General features: G+C 41.6%; 4 protein-coding genes and 2 non-coding genes across 6 annotated transcripts; 4 read left to right on the top strand and 2 right to left on the bottom strand.

Annotated features, from left to right (window-relative positions):
* On the top strand, positions 1,797–6,426 carry LOC109706539 (probable methyltransferase PMT2). The gene is made up of 7 exons (XM_020227451.1): positions 1,797–2,025; positions 3,044–3,692; positions 3,893–4,103; positions 4,178–4,472; positions 4,931–5,317; positions 5,592–5,669; positions 5,793–6,426. The coding sequence occupies exons 2-7, from the start codon at positions 3,051–3,053 to the stop codon at positions 6,025–6,027; spliced, it is 1,848 nt and encodes a 615-aa protein (XP_020083040.1). The 5' UTR covers positions 1,797–2,025; positions 3,044–3,050; the 3' UTR covers positions 6,028–6,426.
* LOC109706780 (probable galacturonosyltransferase 9) lies at positions 6,930–10,084 on the top strand. The gene is made up of 2 exons (XM_020227759.1): positions 6,930–8,431; positions 9,581–10,084. Exons 1-2 carry the CDS (start codon positions 7,145–7,147, stop codon positions 9,857–9,859), a joined length of 1,566 nt encoding a protein of 521 aa, XP_020083348.1. The 5' UTR covers positions 6,930–7,144; the 3' UTR covers positions 9,860–10,084.
* Positions 10,219–10,291, bottom strand: TRNAK-CUU. Its single transcript has one exon. It is a non-coding gene; the product is annotated as a tRNA-Lys (tRNA).
* LOC109724746 (1-aminocyclopropane-1-carboxylate oxidase-like) lies at positions 11,330–14,225 on the top strand. Its single transcript, XM_020253676.1, is given in 4 exon segments — positions 11,330–12,399; positions 13,038–13,359; positions 13,585–13,689; positions 13,691–14,225. Coding segments are annotated over 4 exon segments (966 nt in total). The 5' UTR covers positions 11,330–12,019; the 3' UTR covers positions 13,850–14,225.
* On the top strand, positions 14,362–14,435 carry TRNAE-UUC. Its single transcript has one exon. It is a non-coding gene; the product is annotated as a tRNA-Glu (tRNA).
* Positions 14,581–18,622, bottom strand: LOC109706734 (3-oxoacyl-[acyl-carrier-protein] synthase 3 A, chloroplastic-like). Its single transcript, XM_020227707.1, has 8 exons — positions 18,117–18,622; positions 17,476–17,624; positions 17,220–17,356; positions 16,933–17,035; positions 16,727–16,845; positions 16,106–16,170; positions 15,783–16,002; positions 14,581–15,370 (listed from the first exon to the last, which is right to left on the bottom strand). The coding sequence occupies exons 1-8, from the start codon at positions 18,317–18,319 to the stop codon at positions 15,149–15,151; spliced, it is 1,218 nt and encodes a 405-aa protein (XP_020083296.1). The 5' UTR covers positions 18,320–18,622; the 3' UTR covers positions 14,581–15,148.

Genomic DNA, 18,805 nt, shown 5'->3' with positions numbered 1-18,805 from the left:
GGTTCTTACGTACGGATACTTTATAGTTTATAAAAAAAAAAAAAAAAAAAGAAAAAAGAAAAAAAAAGCAGTTCCGCTGCTTATGTTTAAAATTTGGAACATTTGTCATCTATAATATTTGATTAGTTAATAATATTATTTTACTGGCCATATATAGCACAATTAGCAAAAAAATTGATTATTAATATTTGAAATGTCAAATCCAAAACTTAATTATTTATATTTTAAATTAAATTTATTTTTTTAAACATAAAATAATGATCTTGACGGTTGTATCTAGCGCTAGCTCTTATCTAAAAACTTCCTTATTAATATTTAAACTTTCTAATTCAAAGCAAACTAATGTTATGTATAATCTCATTTGAAAAAAATAATAACAATAATATAATTTTTTTAAAAAAAATTCTAGTTTAGTCTCATTTGAATTGGTTGAGAAAGAATAAATAATATAACGCGTATTGATTGGAAGATTATTTTAGAGAGAGAGAGAGAAGCAAATGGAGAGGAAGGGAACGTGGGCCTCAATTAGTTCATTCAAAATTTAATAAATATATTTTTTAATATTTTTGCACAATTGTATTTCTGATTAAGTGTTTTTATCTTTACGTTACCTGTCAAATGATCCAGTGAGTGATTTTCATTGCGTTACAATTTGAATTTATCATGCATTGGACATGGCATTAGCTGGTGATAAACCACTTTGTTACATCTTTAAATTTTCTCAAGTCTTTGTTCCAAGGTGCACGAGTAACAACATGGTTAGGGTCATTCCGACCGAGAACAAAATTTCAAATTGATATAATTTTACTATTTTTGTTTTTTTTATAATCTGACAATAATATGGACACATCTCCTATGTAGCTATCTAATCTTATTTTAATCATTTAATCTTCATTAAAAATCCACATTATTTTTTTCAATACGTACTTATAAAATAGTTGTTATTCAGAAAGGTGCAAAATGTCTAACTAATAGTAAAAATAATTATATTATAAAAAACTACATAATTATGAGACGGCATATTGCATGCACCATTTGAAAAAAAAAAAAAAAAAAAAAAGGGGTTCAAATTTTATTCTCGCTTCCTTGATAAGATGGAGAGCGAGATTCATAAATTTCATCACATCACTTACTCATTGATACATTACGTCATGTAATCCATTGCTGCTAAGTAATATTTCATGCACTTTTATATTCCGAAAAATATTACTAATACTTAATCTGAGACATTTTACAAATGCGAAGAGATGAATAAAATTCACAAGACAAAGGTAAACACAGCTATTATTAAATTATAAAAATTTTTTATTCGTGTATATTGTTTGAACTTCTAAAAGTGAAGTGAATAATATCTTTTCGATCGCATTTTGAAATTCGAAAATTAGGCCAACCACCAACCAACCCGAATGACCAATCAATTTTACTATTAATTAGAACACCCGGGCCCACTCAATTGACCGTTGGATTCGTCGATCCCGATCACGCAATGGTCAACACCGACGACGACGCATCAGCGCCGCACTCGGAGACCGTTATGCCCCATCGGACGGTGGCGGGATCCCGCGCTCCACCATTCTATTTTGAACCAGCACCCGTATCCCTGTCCCCCTCAAGTTTCAGTGCCACCCCTAATCGCTAACGTATCCAACCTAATCACATACCGTCCATCGTAGCCAACAAACTTAATGGACGGCATATGATCGGCTCGTACATTCCTGGCCGGACATTGAGTTGTAGCGGATCTTAGCCCTCACTTAGATCGACGCGTCTTGTTGCCCAGCTCGAAAAGGGGAGCGATAAAAGGAAAGGGAAAAGAAAAGCGACGCTCTTTTCTCTTCGCGCTCTCTGCTTCGGTGTTGTCCTCTAGGGTTTGGATCGGAGAAGGACGGTGGTCGCAGTGATACAGTGGCCGAGTAGGAGATAGATCCGAGCGCGTCGCGGTTAGGGTTTGTCGTGGATTTCGGGGTTCCGAGCTCCAAGTATTTGGATGCCCTTTTTGGCTTCTATTTTTCGAATCCCTAAGAGGTCGGTTTTTTAGTGTATTCTTCTCTTCTTCTTCTTCTTCTTCTTTTTTTTTTTCTAATTTTGGGGGTTTTGTCATGAATTTTTGGTGATTTTTGCGGGATTTTACTGCTAGATCTGGTTATATCTTTATAATTTTTTGCTTTTTTTACTGGTCTTTAGCCTGTTTTTTAAACAGTGGTATGCTGGTTACTTGATGCGATGCTTAGATCTTGTTGAAATCGTCAAGTATAATGTCTAAGAAAGCGGATTTTTGATGATTTTATATTTAATTTTGTGTGAAGCTACCGCATTTCCTCTGATTCTAGCTGGATTTGATTGAGGATAAATCTTATTGTTGCTTTCTCTGAGTCGTTGATTCTTTCAAAGGCCCAATTTAGTACCCTATACATAAGCATGATCACTTGGAAGCGTATGTATCAGTGTAGGGACCGCTTATTTATTGCAAGTTTCAATGCAGCAAACCAGGCTATCACTCAATAAAGCAATATAATAATGAGCGGATCTTGGGGATAACTTTTTTTTTATTAGAAATAACTTGTTATTCCTATTAATTTAAACTAAGTGAACTTTTCTTTGTCCTTAATAAGAATCAGATTTACTTTTCTAATAGCTAAGCAGAGGTATCATTACTGGGCGAAATTAAAGTGACGTCTCTCTGGATCCATCAGAAGTGTGGTTTGTTGTTAATATATTTTTGTGGGCGGTCCGTTTTGCTTGTAATTGAATTATATTTAGGATATTATATGGTTGATCCTTCCTTGGTTTTAGTAGACATGCATTTCTTAGATTCTTTAGGAGTTTGAGATCCCATGTAATCTGATAAGCATTATTCCTTCTCAAAAATATCTGCTTGGTAACTTGGTGATTAAATGGTTTGGGTGTAACCCAAACAAGATTTTATCGTGTGAATTTGGTTCTAAATATTTCTTTTCCTCTGAGTTCTCCATTTGAGAATGATAATGCCATCCTCCTGTAAGTGATGTTGTGTTATACAAACCAATGGTTGATTTGTCATCAGGTGACCCATGGCTATGAAAGGGAATTCTGCAGACAACAGAACCAGAAGTTCTGTATCTATATTCATCGTAATTGGCATGTGTTGCTTCTTCTACATTCTTGGAGCATGGCAAAAGAGTGGTTTTGGAAAGGGGGATAGCATCGCTGTTGAGATCACAAAGCAAACGGATTGCACCATTTTGCCCAATCTTAGCTTTGAGACTCACCATAGTGGATCAGGCACCACTGAGGACCTCAATTCCCCATCTGTATCTTTTGAACCATGCGATGACCGCTACACCGATTACACTCCGTGCCAGGATCAAAATCGGGCAATGACTTTCCCGAGAGAGAATATGAACTACAGAGAGAGGCATTGCCCACCTGATGAAGAAAAACTGTATTGCCTTATACCAGCACCAAAGGGATATGTTGCCCCATTCCCCTGGCCAAAAAGCCGTGACTTTGTCCCATATGCGAATGTTCCCTATAAGAGCTTGACGGTTGAGAAAGCTGTACAGAACTGGGTTCAGTATGAGGGCAATGTATTCAGATTCCCCGGTGGAGGGACACAGTTTCCTCAAGGGGCTGACGCATATATCGACCAGCTTGCTTCTGTTATCCCAATTGCTAATGGAACTGTCCGTACTGCTTTAGACACTGGTTGTGGGGTATGTCAAATCTTTTTCATTTGCTGCTAAATTGTGTTCATAATCATTCATTGGCAATGCTATTCCACAGCCCATATGTTCAAGAGTATGAATCATATTTTGTGCATGGCATTTTTTGTTCCTCCTTTTCTCTTTAGGAGATTTTGGCTTGTCTTTAATTACTGATTGTTTTGTTTAAGTGAATGTGTAATCTCCTTCAGGTTGCTAGCTGGGGAGCTTACCTACTTAAGAGGAATGTCTTGGCCATGTCATTCGCCCCAAGGGACTCTCATGAGGCACAGGTTCAGTTTGCTCTTGAAAGAGGTGTCCCTGCAGTTATTGGTGTTCTTGGAACGATAAAGCTTCCGTACCCATCCAGAGCCTTTGATATGGCTCACTGTTCAAGGTGCTTGATTCCATGGGGATCAAATGGTGAGCTTTAACCTTTTACTTTTGGATTTTCTTAGCATATTTTCACTAGTGGAGTTGTCCTTGGCTTTTTACAGATGGAATGAATATGATGGAGGTGGATCGAGTTCTTAGGCCTGGTGGGTATTGGGTGCTCTCTGGCCCACCCATTAACTGGAAGACCAACTACAAGTCATGGCAGCGCACAAAGGAGGATCTTGAGGAGGAACAGAGAAAAATTGAAGAGATGGCTGAGCTCCTATGCTGGGAAAAGATCTCTGAGAAGGACGAGATTGCTGTCTGGCGGAAAAGAATAAACACCGATTCTTGTCCTGCAAGGCAAGATGAGCCCCGTGTTAGAATCTGTGAATCATCATATGCAGATGATATCTGGTATGATCTTGCACTTCCTCTAAGAGTCCATAAGTGTCCATTATTACCACTGTGACCAAGTGATTTTGGAAAGCTAATCATGTTTATCATAATGAGCACTTTATTCTCTACAAATACACATGAAATTGCCCAATCTCTTGTTATATGTGTTTTTTCCCTTATATACCATCCTGCAATTGTTTTAAGATGAAAATATTATGAATTTCTTGTCAACTTTATTGGGGGAAGTTGTACTAATTGAGACATTTCTGAAAATAGTAGCTATCCACCTTACATTAACATAAAATGCTGAACAGCCATTGTTTTTTTGCTGGTTGAAGTCAGACCTGTGAGAACCGTTACATTAGCAATTTCCGCTTTCTTGGAGATTATTTTTTACCACGAGGGACGTTCATCCTTCAGCCATCTTGATTCTTTTCATCTGCTCATTTTATTCTTATCACTCTTAACAACGGTAGGTACAAGAAGATGGAAGCATGTGTGACACCTCTTCCTGATGTTACTGATCCTAAAGAGGTTGCAGGAGGAGAATTGAAGACATTCCCAGAGAGGCTCAATGCTATCCCTCCAAGTATTGCTAGTGGTTCTGTTCCTGGGTATTCGATTGACTCATATCAGAAAGATGATAAACTGTGGAACAAGCATGTTAAAGCTTATAAAAGAATCAACAAGTATATTGATAATGGACGGTATCGCAACATCATGGACATGAATGCTGGTTTGGGCAGCTTTGCAGCAGCAATCGAGTCCTCCAAATTGTGGGTGATGAATGTTGTGCCTACTATTGCCCAGAGAACTCTGGGAGTCGTATACGAGCGAGGGTTGATTGGCATATACCACAACTGGTATGCATTTTTCTGTTTTTGGTGCAGCTCTTTGCTTTTTTTGCTAAATAGTTGAGAATATTTGTTGGCTTTGCTGTTAGCTTGTATAATATTAGGTTGATGTCACAATTCCCGTAACAATTTTGCTGTAAAAGATAAAAGATTGAACCCCAAATTGGTTAGGAAGTTCTTACACGCCATATATTTCGGTTCTTTCTTTGTAGGATAGTGAAGTATTTGTTTTCATGTGTGTTATTCTCTCAATGTTTATTTAGCTTCTTTTCTGTGTGGCTAGGTGTGAGGCTTTCTCCACTTACCCAAGGACATACGACCTTATCCATGCGAATGGTCTTTTCACCTTGTACAAGGATAAGTAAGTGCTCAAATTTCAACCACACTACTCGTTGAATCAAAATTAAGATGAAATAGATAACCACTATGCAGATGCATTTATTAAATCAAATCTTTTGCTATTTCTTTATGGAACTGAAATCAGGTGCAAGATGGAAGACATTCTTTTAGAGATGGACCGCATCTTGAGGCCAGAAGGCGCAGTCATATTGCGCGATCACATCGACGTTTTAATAAAGGTGAAAAGGATGGCTGGTGGAATGAGATGGAACACGAAGATGGTGGATCACGAGGATGGTCCCCTCGTGCCCGAAAAGATCTTATTCGCCGTGAAACGGTACTGGGTCGGCGGTGGAAACAATGAAACAGCCGAAGTCTGAAATGGTAAGCCTTTTTCAAGTGGAAGAGCCAAGAACAAATTGATGTGCTCTTAAGATGCACAAGACGGTTAACTTCCAGAACCAGCACGAAAGTGCTCTTTCAGCTGAGCTTTTCCTTCTCGCTCTCTCTTTGCGGCAAGGATTGGGGCCGGCAGGGCATATTTATTGGCTAAGAGGTTTTTGTCCAATTTTGCTTGTCCAAGTTGTGGTAATATTTATGTCTGCTGATTCTTTTTTTCTTTTTCCTCCTTTGTTTCCTGATTAAGTTAATGTAATCCTACGGACAATTGTTATCCGAAGAACACTTGACTCCAGTTTTTGGAAGGGATTGTTATGTTTCCACGAAATGATTCATTTGGAATGGAGTAACCTGTAACCTGCAGCCTGCATATTTCAAAATGCTTTGGGTTGTCTCTATGCATGAATTTTAGAACTCTTATCAATTTAAGGTTAACTCTAATAAACGTCTGTAAAAAGAGCAGGTAGAGGTTTTCTCTTTTCAATTGTATACTGGAAATGAGAAGATGTATCATAGATCCACGTATAAAATGTGGATTGGGAGAGCCCTTTTTTTTTTTTTCCTTTTTTTCTTTTGTCTGTTTTGCTTTCTAAGGGAATGATCGTAAGCTGAAAAATTCACGAAATTACGATAGAAAACTGGCAATCTAATCCGCCCACAGAACATGTCCTACCGACCAGAGCGCCAATGTGCTTGGCTAGGAAAAATATGTATCTAATCAACAGAATTTGAAAAATATTATGCTTAATAAAGTGTTACAAAAGAGACTTTTCCGGGCCTAACGACACCGCGTTCACGCTAACGACGTCGTTGGCACCTGGCTCGCAATGGACGCGCAATCAAATCAAACGGTCCCAATCTAACGCAACCATTCCCGTCTTTATAAAACGGTCCGTGATAAAATTCCGAAAGGTTGTGATCGCCTGCACTCATGACTCACCCCACTCCCACTCCCACTCGCACTGCCAGTGTTCGGTCCATCTCCACTCTCCATTCTCACCATCCCCTACCGACAACGATGGCGATCAACATCCGAAACTAATCACAAATCCCGATCCTCAGATCCGCTGCGGAGCCCCCACACAGCAAGCACGCGCCATGGCCGGTGGCCGTCCCTTCCGCCCCGCGCACGGCGCCCGCGTCCTCGTCTCCGCCGCGCTCACCCTCCTCTTATTCCTCGCCATCTCCTCCCTCCTCTCCTCCTCCTCCTCCTCGTCCTCCTCCTCCTCCGCCGCCGAAGTCGCCGTCCACCGCCGCTCCTTCCTTGCGGCGGAGCCAGACCCCCTGCGCGCCCGCTTCGAGCTCATCCGGCGGCAAGCATCCGACCACGCCGCAGTCGTCGCCGCCTACGCCGCCCACGCCCGCCGCCTCAAGCTCGACGCCGCGCGGCAGCTGGCGGTCTTCGAGCACCTCTCCTCCTCGCTCTCCTCCATCTCCCTCCGCCTCTCCTCCGCCGGCGCCGGCGCCGACGCCGAAGCCGACGCCGACGCCGACGACGACCCCCTCCGCCCCCTCGAGAAGGAGGCCAAGGACCGCGTCAAGCTCGCGCGCCAGCTCGTCGCGGAGTCCAAGGAGTCCTTCGACACCCAGCTCAAGATCCAGAAGCTCCGCGACACCGTCTTCGCCGTCCACGAGCAGCTCCGCCGCGCCCGCCGCCTCCGCGACCTCTCCGCGCGCATCGCCGCGGGCTCCACCCCGAAGAGCCTCCACTGCCTCGCCATGCGCCTCATGGCCGACCGCATCGCCCGCCCCGAGTCCTACCCCGCCCCCGCGCCCCTCGACCTCGACTCGGACCTCCTCCACTACGCCCTCTTCTCCGACAACGTCGTCGCCGCCTCCGTCGTCGTCGCCTCAGCCGTCCGCAGCGCCGCGGAGCCGCGCAGGCACGTCTTCCACGTCGTCACCGACCCGATGTACCTGCCCGCCATGCAGGCCTGGTTCACGCGGCGTCCCCCCGCGCGCCGGGCGCGCGTCGAGGTGCGCTCCGCCGCGGAGTTCGCGTTCCTCAACGCGTCGCACTCGCCCGTGGTGCGCCGGATCGAGGCCGGGCGGTCCGATCTGGGCCTGCTGGAGCACCTGAGGTTCTACCTCCTGGAGATGTTCCCGGAGCTCCGGCGGATCGTGCTGCTGGAGGAGGACGTGGTGGTGCAGAGGGATCTGGCGCCGCTGTGGACTGTGGACCTCGACGGCAAGGTCAACGGGGCGGTCGAGACGTGCTTCGGCGGCTTCCGCCGCTACAGCCGCTACCTCAATTTCTCGCATCCGGCGGTGCGGGAGCGGCTCAGCCCGCGAGCCTGCGCCTGGGCCTACGGCGTCAACGTCTTTGATCTCGATGCGTGGAGGAGGGAGCGCTGCACCGACCGCTTCCACCGCTATTTTGACCTGGTGAGCTTCCCCTTCCCCTTCTTCTTCTTCTTCTTCTTCTTCTTCTTCTTCTCCTCGAGTGTTTTCGTTCGCGGTTGCTTCGAATCAAAATAGCCATATTCTCATAGCTGTTCCAATCGACATTTGCATCATTCCTCGCCCTAAATTTCTCTACTTCTTTCACCTGGAATTGCCCACTGCTGAGCAGATTGTTCCAGCTTTGACTGTAGTGTATAATACTATTGTGGTCGTGTTTAATTAAAAAGATCACGCACTACTGTGTTGCAAGAAGGCCTTTGTTTTGCTGTTGCCATCCTAGTCTTTCTGAATGCAAGTTATAATTAGCAAGGTATACTCCTCATTTAGTTACTGCATAACCAATTCCTTTTAAGTGTTTCGGTAACTTGAGTTATCATTTTATTCCTTCGTAGACAAAGTCTTTAGCATCGGTTGATGAATTTTGTCATCCCTATATTTTCATCATCATCCTGACAGGTGAACGTAAATTAGTTTCGCTCTTTCGTCTTTGTCGAACGGAGTTTGTTCTTGCTAACTTGTGCAGGAACGCAAAGCATGACTAGCTACACTTGCTGAGGACACGAACAAGAAAATAAGGCACTTCTTTACAGTAACTAACACGCTGCGTGTTAATCGACTGTCCCTAGCGCAAATGGCAAAGGGCTTAGGTCGCTGATACTCGAGGTCCTCGAATTCTAATTGATTCACATTTTTAACTAAGTTTAATTTAAAAAAAAACAAATGAGCTTCCTTTCTCTCCAAAAAAAAAAAAAAAGAAAAAAAAACTAACAGGTTGTTCTCATACATTGAGCAACTTATTATTGCAGATTTAGTAGTCTCTGCTCGAATGAGGTCATTTGAAAGTATAGGTTATTCATTTCTCTCATTCCGACCTTCTTATCTGATTTCAGTTGCCCATCAGCTCTTTGTGGGTTTGAACATATCTAGAACTCATCTCATAAAAGCACTAGCCCTGTTGTCAATCCCTTTTCAATCTAAGCACTAAGTGTTCGTAAACGCATGTCCTCTAGACACTTACCTTGCAGTCTTGTAATAGATAGAATACACATTCTCCTTAAATTGTTTGGAAATTTGTTGGCTTTATTACACAGTATTGTGAGTGGAAAAAACTTATGCTACTCTTTCCGACAGAACGAGGATGGATCGTTATGGAGCGAGGGGTCTGTGCTGCCTGCTGGACTGATGACCTTCTACGGAACTACAAAACCACTGGACAAGTCATGGCACGTGATGGGGCTCGGATACAACCCGAGTATTAGCCCCGAGGAGATCCGCAACGCCGCCGTTATACACTTCAGCGGGAACATGAAGCCGTGGCTTGATGTGGCCCTGAACCAATACAAGCACCTCTGGACCAAGTATGTGGATACTGAGATGGAGTTCCTCCCACTCTGCAACTTCGGCCTGTGAAGCTCTCACTTTAAAAAATTAGACTCTATATATGAGGTTATTTAAGGAATCCTCTGCCTAGTTGGAGTGCTTAATTCAAATTAATATATGTTATTGACGGATTAGTACATTTTAAGTGTTGTAGGTGTCTTAGTTTTCTCTCTTTTGTAGCTAATCCGTAGCGCAAACTTTGATATATATATATATATATATATATAGAAGATCTTTGAGTTTATTATTTGGAAATTGTAGTTACTCGCCAACTCGATCTGCTTAATGGGAATAATCATGTTGCAAGTTGTTGAGGTCCACTGGCAAAATAAAAATGTCCCTCAACCCAAAAATAAAAAAATCAAAATCAAATAAAAAGGATATAAAACCGCCCACCGTGGGGCTCGAACCCACGACCACAAGGTTAAGAGCCTTGCGCTCTACCTACTGAGCTAGGCGGGCTGGTTATTATAGTAAACTACAATAAAAATATAAATAAATGATATGCATCACCAACTCAAAGAAGGCAAGGATCTATTGCACAAATTGATAAGCCCTTTGGTATATATCATAAAAGACTTGGTTACTTTCTCTGCCATTTGGAATTAGGATGCTGTTATGGACATAAATTATAATGCTATTGATACTAAGATCTATTAAATCTAATATTATGATGATCGAACAAATTTTGGTCAGGTCCGATAAATCTCATTTTTGTGCAATAAAACTCACTCCACTCAAAGAGTGTTTGGCTTTTCGAAAAAGTGTGAAAAATTATATTTAAAAAAGGATTCATGAAAAATATTTTTTTCATAATTTTTTTTTTCAGATAAAAAAATCAAATAACAAAGAACGTACACTTTTTTTTATATATAAAATCTGAAGAAAAAAACTACTGTTTTTAAGAAATAAACGGAATTTTTTAGAATATTCCGCGAAAACCAAACACTCCTTCAAATTTAAAAAATATTCGACGCCGTAAAAAGCCACACGAGGAAATTACTTGTTTTGCTCCTAGGAATCACATGCGTCATGCACGGACTCGGGAGTATGGTATTACATACTCTTTTAAATTAGAAAAAGATAAAATTGTTTAAGTGCATTTAGCTGGAAATGTGAATTAACTATAATTCGAACTTGAAATCTCGGATACCAATCACAAAGCTTTTTACCACTTGCGCTAGAAACGATCGGTTATACTATGTAATGCCCCGGACTCGCCGCAATCCGCCGATGACGAGAATTTGCCGAGGCATGGACAGTGACGAGAATGATGGGTGCTTCCCATCGCAATTTCAAAGTAATTTGATGCTAAGAAAGGTAAGAGAAGAGATATAGAAGTAGGGAGGGATGAGGAAATTGAGATAGAAAGATGAGGATTGGGGATTAGAGGTAGAGAAGAGTAGAATTGGGGAAGAAGAGTGTAGGGAAGAAAATCGACTAATTTCTCATTTATTCTATTTCACTGTACAGTGATTATTTAAACTCTCCTTTACATATACTGAAATGTAAAATTTATAGAAATAGTAAACTAAGTTGCAAAAGTTAATAAAATGAGAAATGGGCCAATTTGATGGAGATGTCGGCCTCGAGTTGGGCTTGACTGGTCCAAGAGCATCCCGTAACCGGGTATGTGGGTCTCGGTTCGCTTTTACTCGCACTATTCTCCGCCCGGCGGATATCGGGTACGCCTTTTCTCACCTGATCGAGGAATCGGGCCGCCCGCTCCATCAGCAACTGATCGGACGTGGGTTTCGGTTCGTTCCCTTCGCGCTACCCTCCGCCCGGAGGATATCGGGTCTGCCTTTCTCGCCCGCTCCAAGAATCTGACCCTTCGACCCGCAGGGAGCTGAAGCACTCCCCTCTTTCCCAAATCTCTGTTAGGTTTCCTCCTCCTACCTCGATCCTTCCTCTCTCTGTGATCCGAGGATGCCGTAGTCCTCGTCGGAGTTCCACCCGAGCACATTCCCGTCGGATCGCTCCGCCGAGCTCGCACCTCACCAACCTGCTGCTGCCACATCTCTTAACTAGTAAAGTTGCCATTTTTTAACTACCTTCCTCTGTTAACTACTATTATTATACTTCAGGTCGTTACACACTACTTACTATTTATTAAACTATACTCCTCAAGCCATCAAAACATCAATTGCTATCAAACAAGCTAGCTATTTGTCGTTACTAGCTAGGGACATGGGGAGTGAACCAAAAACCGCTATTCCCATTGTGGACTTATCCCCTTTCCTCTGCGGCGGCGGTGGCGGCGACGAAGCTGGGGTGAAGCTGGCCACGGAGACGATCGGCGAAGCGTGCCGACACTACGGCTTCTTCTGGATCGTCAATCATGGCGTGCCACGCGAGCACATGGCCCGGGCCATTGAGCTCTCGCAGGCGTTCTTCGCCCTCCCCGACGAAGAGAAGCGAAAGGTGAAGCCCGCGGAAGGGTCGAAAGCGCCGCTGCCTGCGGGCTACTCCCGACAGCCGGAGCACTCCGCCGACAAGAATGAGTACTTGATGGTCTTCAGCCCGGAGTTCGGGTTTAACCTCTATCCGAATGAGCCCGCGGAGTTCAGGTATTGCATGTGTTATTCTGGAGTTTTTTTTTACATTCGACCCTCTTAAAATTTTTCTATTAAATTTATAATTACAATTTTGATTCTGTCATGGAAGTGCCACGTCAGCACTACGCAAGCTGGTTGGGAAGGGACGTTGAACATGATAAACCATTCACCCTGCACGCCCGCATTCAAATACGGTGAATGGTACACCGTATTCCTCCATACTTATATTTCTCTTATATTCTCTTTTAGATACGGTGAATCATTCACCGTATTTATACATAATAAATGTTTATCGTGTTTAACTTATTTTAATATCTCCACCTTTATTTGCGTGGTACTTACGTGATTCGAAGAATAGAGCCAAAATTATAATTATAAATTTGGTAAAATTATTTGTAAAAATAATTTTTTTGAGGGCGTCAATTACAAAAAAAACCCATTATAATTCTGAGTCGTTTTCTATCGAATTTCTTAATTCATCAAATTTTAAGTAGTATGAATTATTCTATATCCTTACTATTGCGCACTTGAGTCTGAATGTTGAAACTAGAAAATTTTATTTATCTCTCAACCTTAAAAATAAAATAGATTGCAAAAGCTGATTTTGTTCTGCTTTGGTTTATATATATATACACACACACACACGATAGAGCAATCCTGGAGGAGTGCTTCTGCATGCTTAGCAAAACGGCGTTGATAGTTCAAGACATCGTGAACGAATGCATGGGGCTTCCGGCCAACTTCCTGAAAGAGTACAACAGCAACCGGAGTTTCGACTTCATGACGGCGCTGAGGTACTTTCCGACAACGGGTGCGGGGGACAACAGGCTGAGCGAGCACCAGGACGGGAACTGTCTGACATTCGTCTTCCAGGATGACATCGGCGGGTTGGAGGTTCTCAAGGACGGCGAGTGGATCCCCGTGGATCCGACCGACGGTAGCATCATCGTTAACGTAGGCGATATTTTTCAGGTACTGGTTTTTGAATCATCTCCTCTACTGTGAAAAATAACTTTTCGATATTATAAAAATAATAGAAAGCAAAATTAAATTTACTGGGACGCCAGAAGGTGTGAGTTACAGTACGATAGTACTGTTTCTTTTCAACGGCTTTACTTGAACAATATTTTTGTACAATATTTTTGTAGGACTATTTTTTTTCCTAATAGTGTGTTTCTTTTTCTTTTTGGCATGAAGGTGTTAAGCAACAACAAATTCAAGAGCGCCATGCACAGGGTGACGAGGAAGAGCACGCACAGGCACTCCTTCGCCTACTTCTTCAACCTCCACGGCAAGAAGTGCATGGATCGAGCCATTGCCGCAGTTCACGACGGACATCGGCGAGAAGCCACGGTACAGGAAATTCCTGTACAACGAATACATCCAGCTGCGGATGAGGAACAAGACGCACCCTCCCTCCCGCCCCGAGGACGTCATTCACATTACCCACTATGCTGTCTGAGTTCTCATAGCATAATTAATTTAAAATCCCCGCCCCAGAAAAGGGCTTATATTTTATGTTAGTTAGGCTGTTTTTGCTCCTAGCTAGCTAGTTACATGTTGAATTCCAGGAATTAATATATGCCTTTAGAAATCCCCAAACTCCAAACTCTTGTGTTTGTGAGATCTTCTTAGGAAGGGTATTGTACGTGTGCGACATTTGATGAAATCCTTTAAATTTGTGTTATCTTGCATACTGAGGTCACTGTAGGTCGATCCACGGCCAATAAATGTTGCAACCAAAGAGGCCGGGAGATTTGTAATTTACAAAGGTATATTGTTCTCAGGATTGTTTAACTAATTCAAGTCATGATGGAAATGAGAACTTGGAAATCTAATTCGAAACTATTGATCGAAGGAGAATATCAACTGAGCACTCAAAGTATTAATGGTATAAGTCATTTATTAGAAGTCATTTAGGAGTATTAAGAGAAATATTAAATATATATCCGAAAAGAAATCCTGTATCAACACTCCATTGTCGTCTAGTCCGGTTAGGATACCTGGCTTTCACCCAGGCGACCCGGGTTCAAATCCCGGCAATGGAAGTAAATTTTTTTTTTTTTTTTAAGAAGTAAACTATCAAATTTAAAAAATGACGCGGTCATAATAACTAGTTTTACCAACAGAAAGACAGAAAAATTATAAATTATTATATAATAATAACATCCAGGCTTTTCTAAGATACATCAATACGCAGCACCACATTATTAATTTTACATTAAATTTAAAAACCAACAGTAGTAATGCATCGACAAGCACCACAAATTTTTTACATGAAATTAACAAACCCAACAACACTAATGCACGGTTTGGACGGAAAGCATAGGAGAAAAGAGAAGGTTAAGAGAGAGAAAAAAAAAATGTTCTCAAGTAAAAGTTGTAATGTTTGGATTGATAGAAGAGAGAAGAAAAAAAGTGGGCTTTTACTAGGTGTTGTTTTTTGCCCCTTTCATTTTCTCTGCAATTCTTGGGGGCTTATTTCATCTCCTTTTATCCGTTTCTCTTCCTTCCTCTCCAAAATTTTCATGCCAATCTACAGAGGGCGATTTTCTCTCCTTTCTTCTCTTCTCTTACTTTTCTCTCCATCCAAATAGAGCATAGAAACAAAATTAAAATAAAACATTAGATAGAAAAGAAAAGAAAAGAAAAATAAAAAACCTAACTTCTACTGTCTGATGGTGAGGAGGAAAAACCAATCTGGGTGTTTCTAAAATGTGCTCCTGATAATAGTCTACCATTAGCCTCTGGGATAGAAGTTCTATCCCCACCTCATTATCGCAGATCCCCACGTAAGGCCGGCTCCGAATCCGGCCATGGCAATGGTATCGCCGGTTTTCACCTTCCCACTTCTAGTAGCCTCATCCAAAGCCAACGGGATCGATGCGGCACTAGTATTTCCATAATTGGCTAAATTTGAAATAACCTTTTCCGACGGGACATCCAATCGACTGGCAACAGCATCTATTATCCGCTGATTAGCCTGCAAGCAAGAAATTTATTCATAATTGGTCATATCATTCAGTGCTGCATTTGGTTCCCAGGCAAAATTTGTGGGCATAATTTTCTCTCTCGTCTCTAGGTTTATCCTGTTACCGAAGGATAACCAAGTTTAAATAGAATCTGCTTTTCAGTGAAATTGTAGTAAAATGTGAAATCATAATAAGTACTTGAATAACTTTTGAGGATAACATCAATGACTATTGGGATAATTGCAGATAAAGATAAACAGATGCCACGTCGAGGCATTGGCTGCAATAGCAGGTCCAACATTATTCTAGAGTAGATATAAAACCTCAAACCAATATCTTTAGCTAAATAAAGTGGAAATTTGAGTTACTCCTGTATTGCCTCCAAGCCTTGTAAATAAAAAGGCACTAATGAAGGTTTGTTACCTGATGTAGTAGCAACCAATCAATACTGGAACTTGTAAGGCCAGCTTCTTCTAGTGCAACTTCAATAGACTGCGGTACGCACCGCACAGCAAAGCGGAAAACCTCCTTGCCATTCATTTGAATGCAAGAAAAGGATGATTTCTTTGGAGGAAAAAGTGGAGCACCATTAGTGTTTGGCATCAAATCCGTTTCGGAATCCTGCGTTATGGCATGTAGGTGCCTAGAATCAAGCAGCTAAAGGACATTTAGCAACAAATATAAGAGCAGGGAACCAAAATTAGGTGAAAAGAAGTTCATTGTAGAACAACAAAATTAGGTCTTACTTTTGTCCATGGCCATCACTGTTCATGTCAAAGCCCAGCAAACCATCTTCATCACCACTGCAAGCCTGCAGGATTTTTTGACAAGGGAGTAGGAAAGAGATATATTTAACCACAAATACACTCAAAATTTTTATTCACAGTAATTAAATAAAAAATAAAAATGTTTATGAAACTGATTCTTCATGATAGGAGATACCATCTAAAATATATACTTCGTTAAATTCAAATTACTTAACATTCACTGTATGAGGCCATAACAGCAGGATATTTCCGATTGGTTTCCTTTTGAATCGTAGTTTAGGATTGTATTTTATTACATTTGAATATTGCCACCATCTGATCAAATGCCGATTGTTTGATTATATTTTCATGAACAAGAATCTATCTCTGTTCTTCTAACTCGGTCTCAGACTTTCAGCCAAGCTGCAACCGTCCTCATCACACACTAAAATACGAAGATCTTCTTCAACCGACTGGAAACCTCATATTGTGAAACTGTTGAAAGGGCTTCAACTGGTTCTCAAGGACTTAATATATATTGAACATTTTCCTTTCTTTTTTCTTTTGTTTTGGCAAACTTATGTCATATTCTTCACATATGAGAAAGGTTAAGCTGATTACCTGAATAAGCACAGCACCAGCAGCATCACCAAAAAGAATACATGTGCCTCTATCTGTCCAGTCCACGTATCTTGAAAGAGCATCTGCACCAATTACTAGGATATTTTGAAAACCTCCACCTGTAGTTGCAGTAGTATTTTATAGGACAGATGTTTTATCCTGATAACCAAGAGACACTCCTGACAAAAATTCAATAACTAGATCACCTTTGATAAAACGACTGGCTGTGATTAGGCCCACAACAAACCCACTGCATGCAGCAGTAGCGTCAAAGGCCCAAGCATTTTTGCACCCTAACTCTCTCTGCACCTGTTTATGTTTGCCCAAAGAGTATTTCAGTTGGGTAATTTATCTATCAAAACAGGACAAAGGTAACAACAAAATGAAGATAAACCAAGAATAACATTAAACAGGATTTGATATAACTTGATTCTTAATCCAATTAAGAGTAGGGCAATAATATTATCCAGCAAACTTGTTCTTGACAGCATACCCAAGCACCAGATCCAAAGAGATCGTCCGGCGTAGAAGTACACATGATAACAAGATCAACATCATCAGCCTCGACTTGAGCCATCTGAAGAGCCCTCTTTGCTGCCTCCACAGCAAGTCCACCCAATTTTTCATCCCCTAACATGGTTAATCAAAATATACTAAGAAATGGAAATAAAGTATTCAATGTTGACACAGATATGTGAAGCAGACCAAAGTTTTAACTATTAAATGTATAAGCCTTCAAAATATCATACCCGTCAGAACTCGTCGATTACGAATCCCTGTTCGAACAGAAATCCATTCATCTGATGTTTCAACAATTTTTGCAAGGTCGTCATTAGATACTATAAGCCTTGGCAGAGCTGATCCACATCCAACAAGCTTCGAGCCCATGCCAACAACTCTGAACATGTTTAATTACATTAGAGAAATGAACCCTACACTGCCTACTCAAAATACTTTTCAACCTCATATATATCTAAAATTGGGATATTATGGAACTACTAATGCATAGACTTAGTTCAGCAGCATCACAAAAGCAATTCACTTATATTTACTGTTTAGTGTAGACAATTATTTATGAACCAAAACTCGGTTAATTTAAAATGCCACTTAACTATACACACCAAAAACACTTTTGTCAATCTTTGAAGATCTAAAATTTGAACCTTTTTCACTTCATCTTTACATGACCTCAACAACACAACTACTTCGAATTTTACGGAACTCAGCTTAATTCGGCTCTTTGGTGAAATTGTTTCCTTGAGACAAAGAAAAAAAACCCTAACTCTATTAACTGAAGGTCACAACTTCAGAGTTTTTCCTGGATTATACGAGCGTAAATTGCAAATAGATAGCTAGGGTTATCAACTTTGGAGGGATGAGCTAATCGCACCTTGGGCGACGACGCCTCGAAGACGCGGCGCCGAGCACGTCGCCCTCAACGCCACCGTCCACGGCGGCGATGCATCTGAACGAAACCCTACTCGCACTCCCTTGTACGGAGAAAAGCCCAGATCTGAGGAGGCCGAGATGAGCCCAATTCCTACCGCGGAGGCACGGGACGCGCGGGGAAACGATCCCGGGAGCGTTCGCCATTATAGGAGGTTGGGTGGGGAGATCTCGTTGAGAGCTCAGAGCTCGGGATGGGAACGAAGAAGCGAAGGAGAGATCATGGACTCGAAAGTAGGGTTTAAATTGGGATACAGAGAGGGGAAAGGGAGATGAAATCGCGCGAGCTACGCGCCTCTCTCTCTCGCTTTGGAAATTCCGAAAGAGGACGATGACGCTGACGATGACGCTAACGCACGATTGGACGAACAAGATAGGAGTCTCCAATGCTGCGCCGCAGCTCACTATTTTATTATTCCTCGCAGGAGGAAATTAAACAAAATTTTATTTTGTGACAACATTATTTAATGGGGCATAATTTACGTTCAATCAAATTAATAATTTTTTTTTAAAAAAAATAGCCTGAATTGTGATATGGTGGCGTCCGCAATGGGCCCAGACCACTTCCCTACGGTGGTTCTTGGCATGAATAATCACAATGAGAATTATAAAGGTAAAAGATTTCTTTTTTTT

Source organism: Ananas comosus, linkage group 2, assembly GCF_001540865.1.
Source record: "Ananas comosus cultivar F153 linkage group 2, ASM154086v1, whole genome shotgun sequence".
Classification (NCBI taxonomy): Eukaryota; Viridiplantae; Streptophyta; class Magnoliopsida; order Poales; family Bromeliaceae; genus Ananas; species Ananas comosus.
This window is presented reverse-complemented; position numbering and strand designations above follow the sequence as displayed.

Coding starts and splice junctions, on each gene's coding strand:
- LOC109706734 (XM_020227707.1), bottom strand. CDS start 18,319: ATGGCGAACGCTCCCGGGATCGTTTCCCCGCGCGTCCCGTGCCTCCGC. Junction 17,357..17,475: donor TAATCGACGAGTTCTGACGG/GTATGATATTTT, acceptor TAACCATGTTAG/GGGATGAAAAATTGGGTGGA. Junction 16,171..16,726: donor CTGGTGCTGTGCTTATTCAG/GTAATCAGCTTA, acceptor AAAATCCTGCAG/GCTTGCAGTGGTGATGAAGA.
- LOC109706539 (XM_020227451.1), top strand. CDS start 3,051: ATGGCTATGAAAGGGAATTCTGCAGACAACAGAACCAGAAGTTCTGTA. Junction 3,693..3,892: donor CTTTAGACACTGGTTGTGGG/GTATGTCAAATC, acceptor AATCTCCTTCAG/GTTGCTAGCTGGGGAGCTTA. Junction 4,104..4,177: donor GATTCCATGGGGATCAAATG/GTGAGCTTTAAC, acceptor GGCTTTTTACAG/ATGGAATGAATATGATGGAG.
- LOC109706780 (XM_020227759.1), top strand. CDS start 7,145: ATGGCCGGTGGCCGTCCCTTCCGCCCCGCGCACGGCGCCCGCGTCCTC. Junction 8,432..9,580: donor TCCACCGCTATTTTGACCTG/GTGAGCTTCCCC, acceptor TCTTTCCGACAG/AACGAGGATGGATCGTTATG.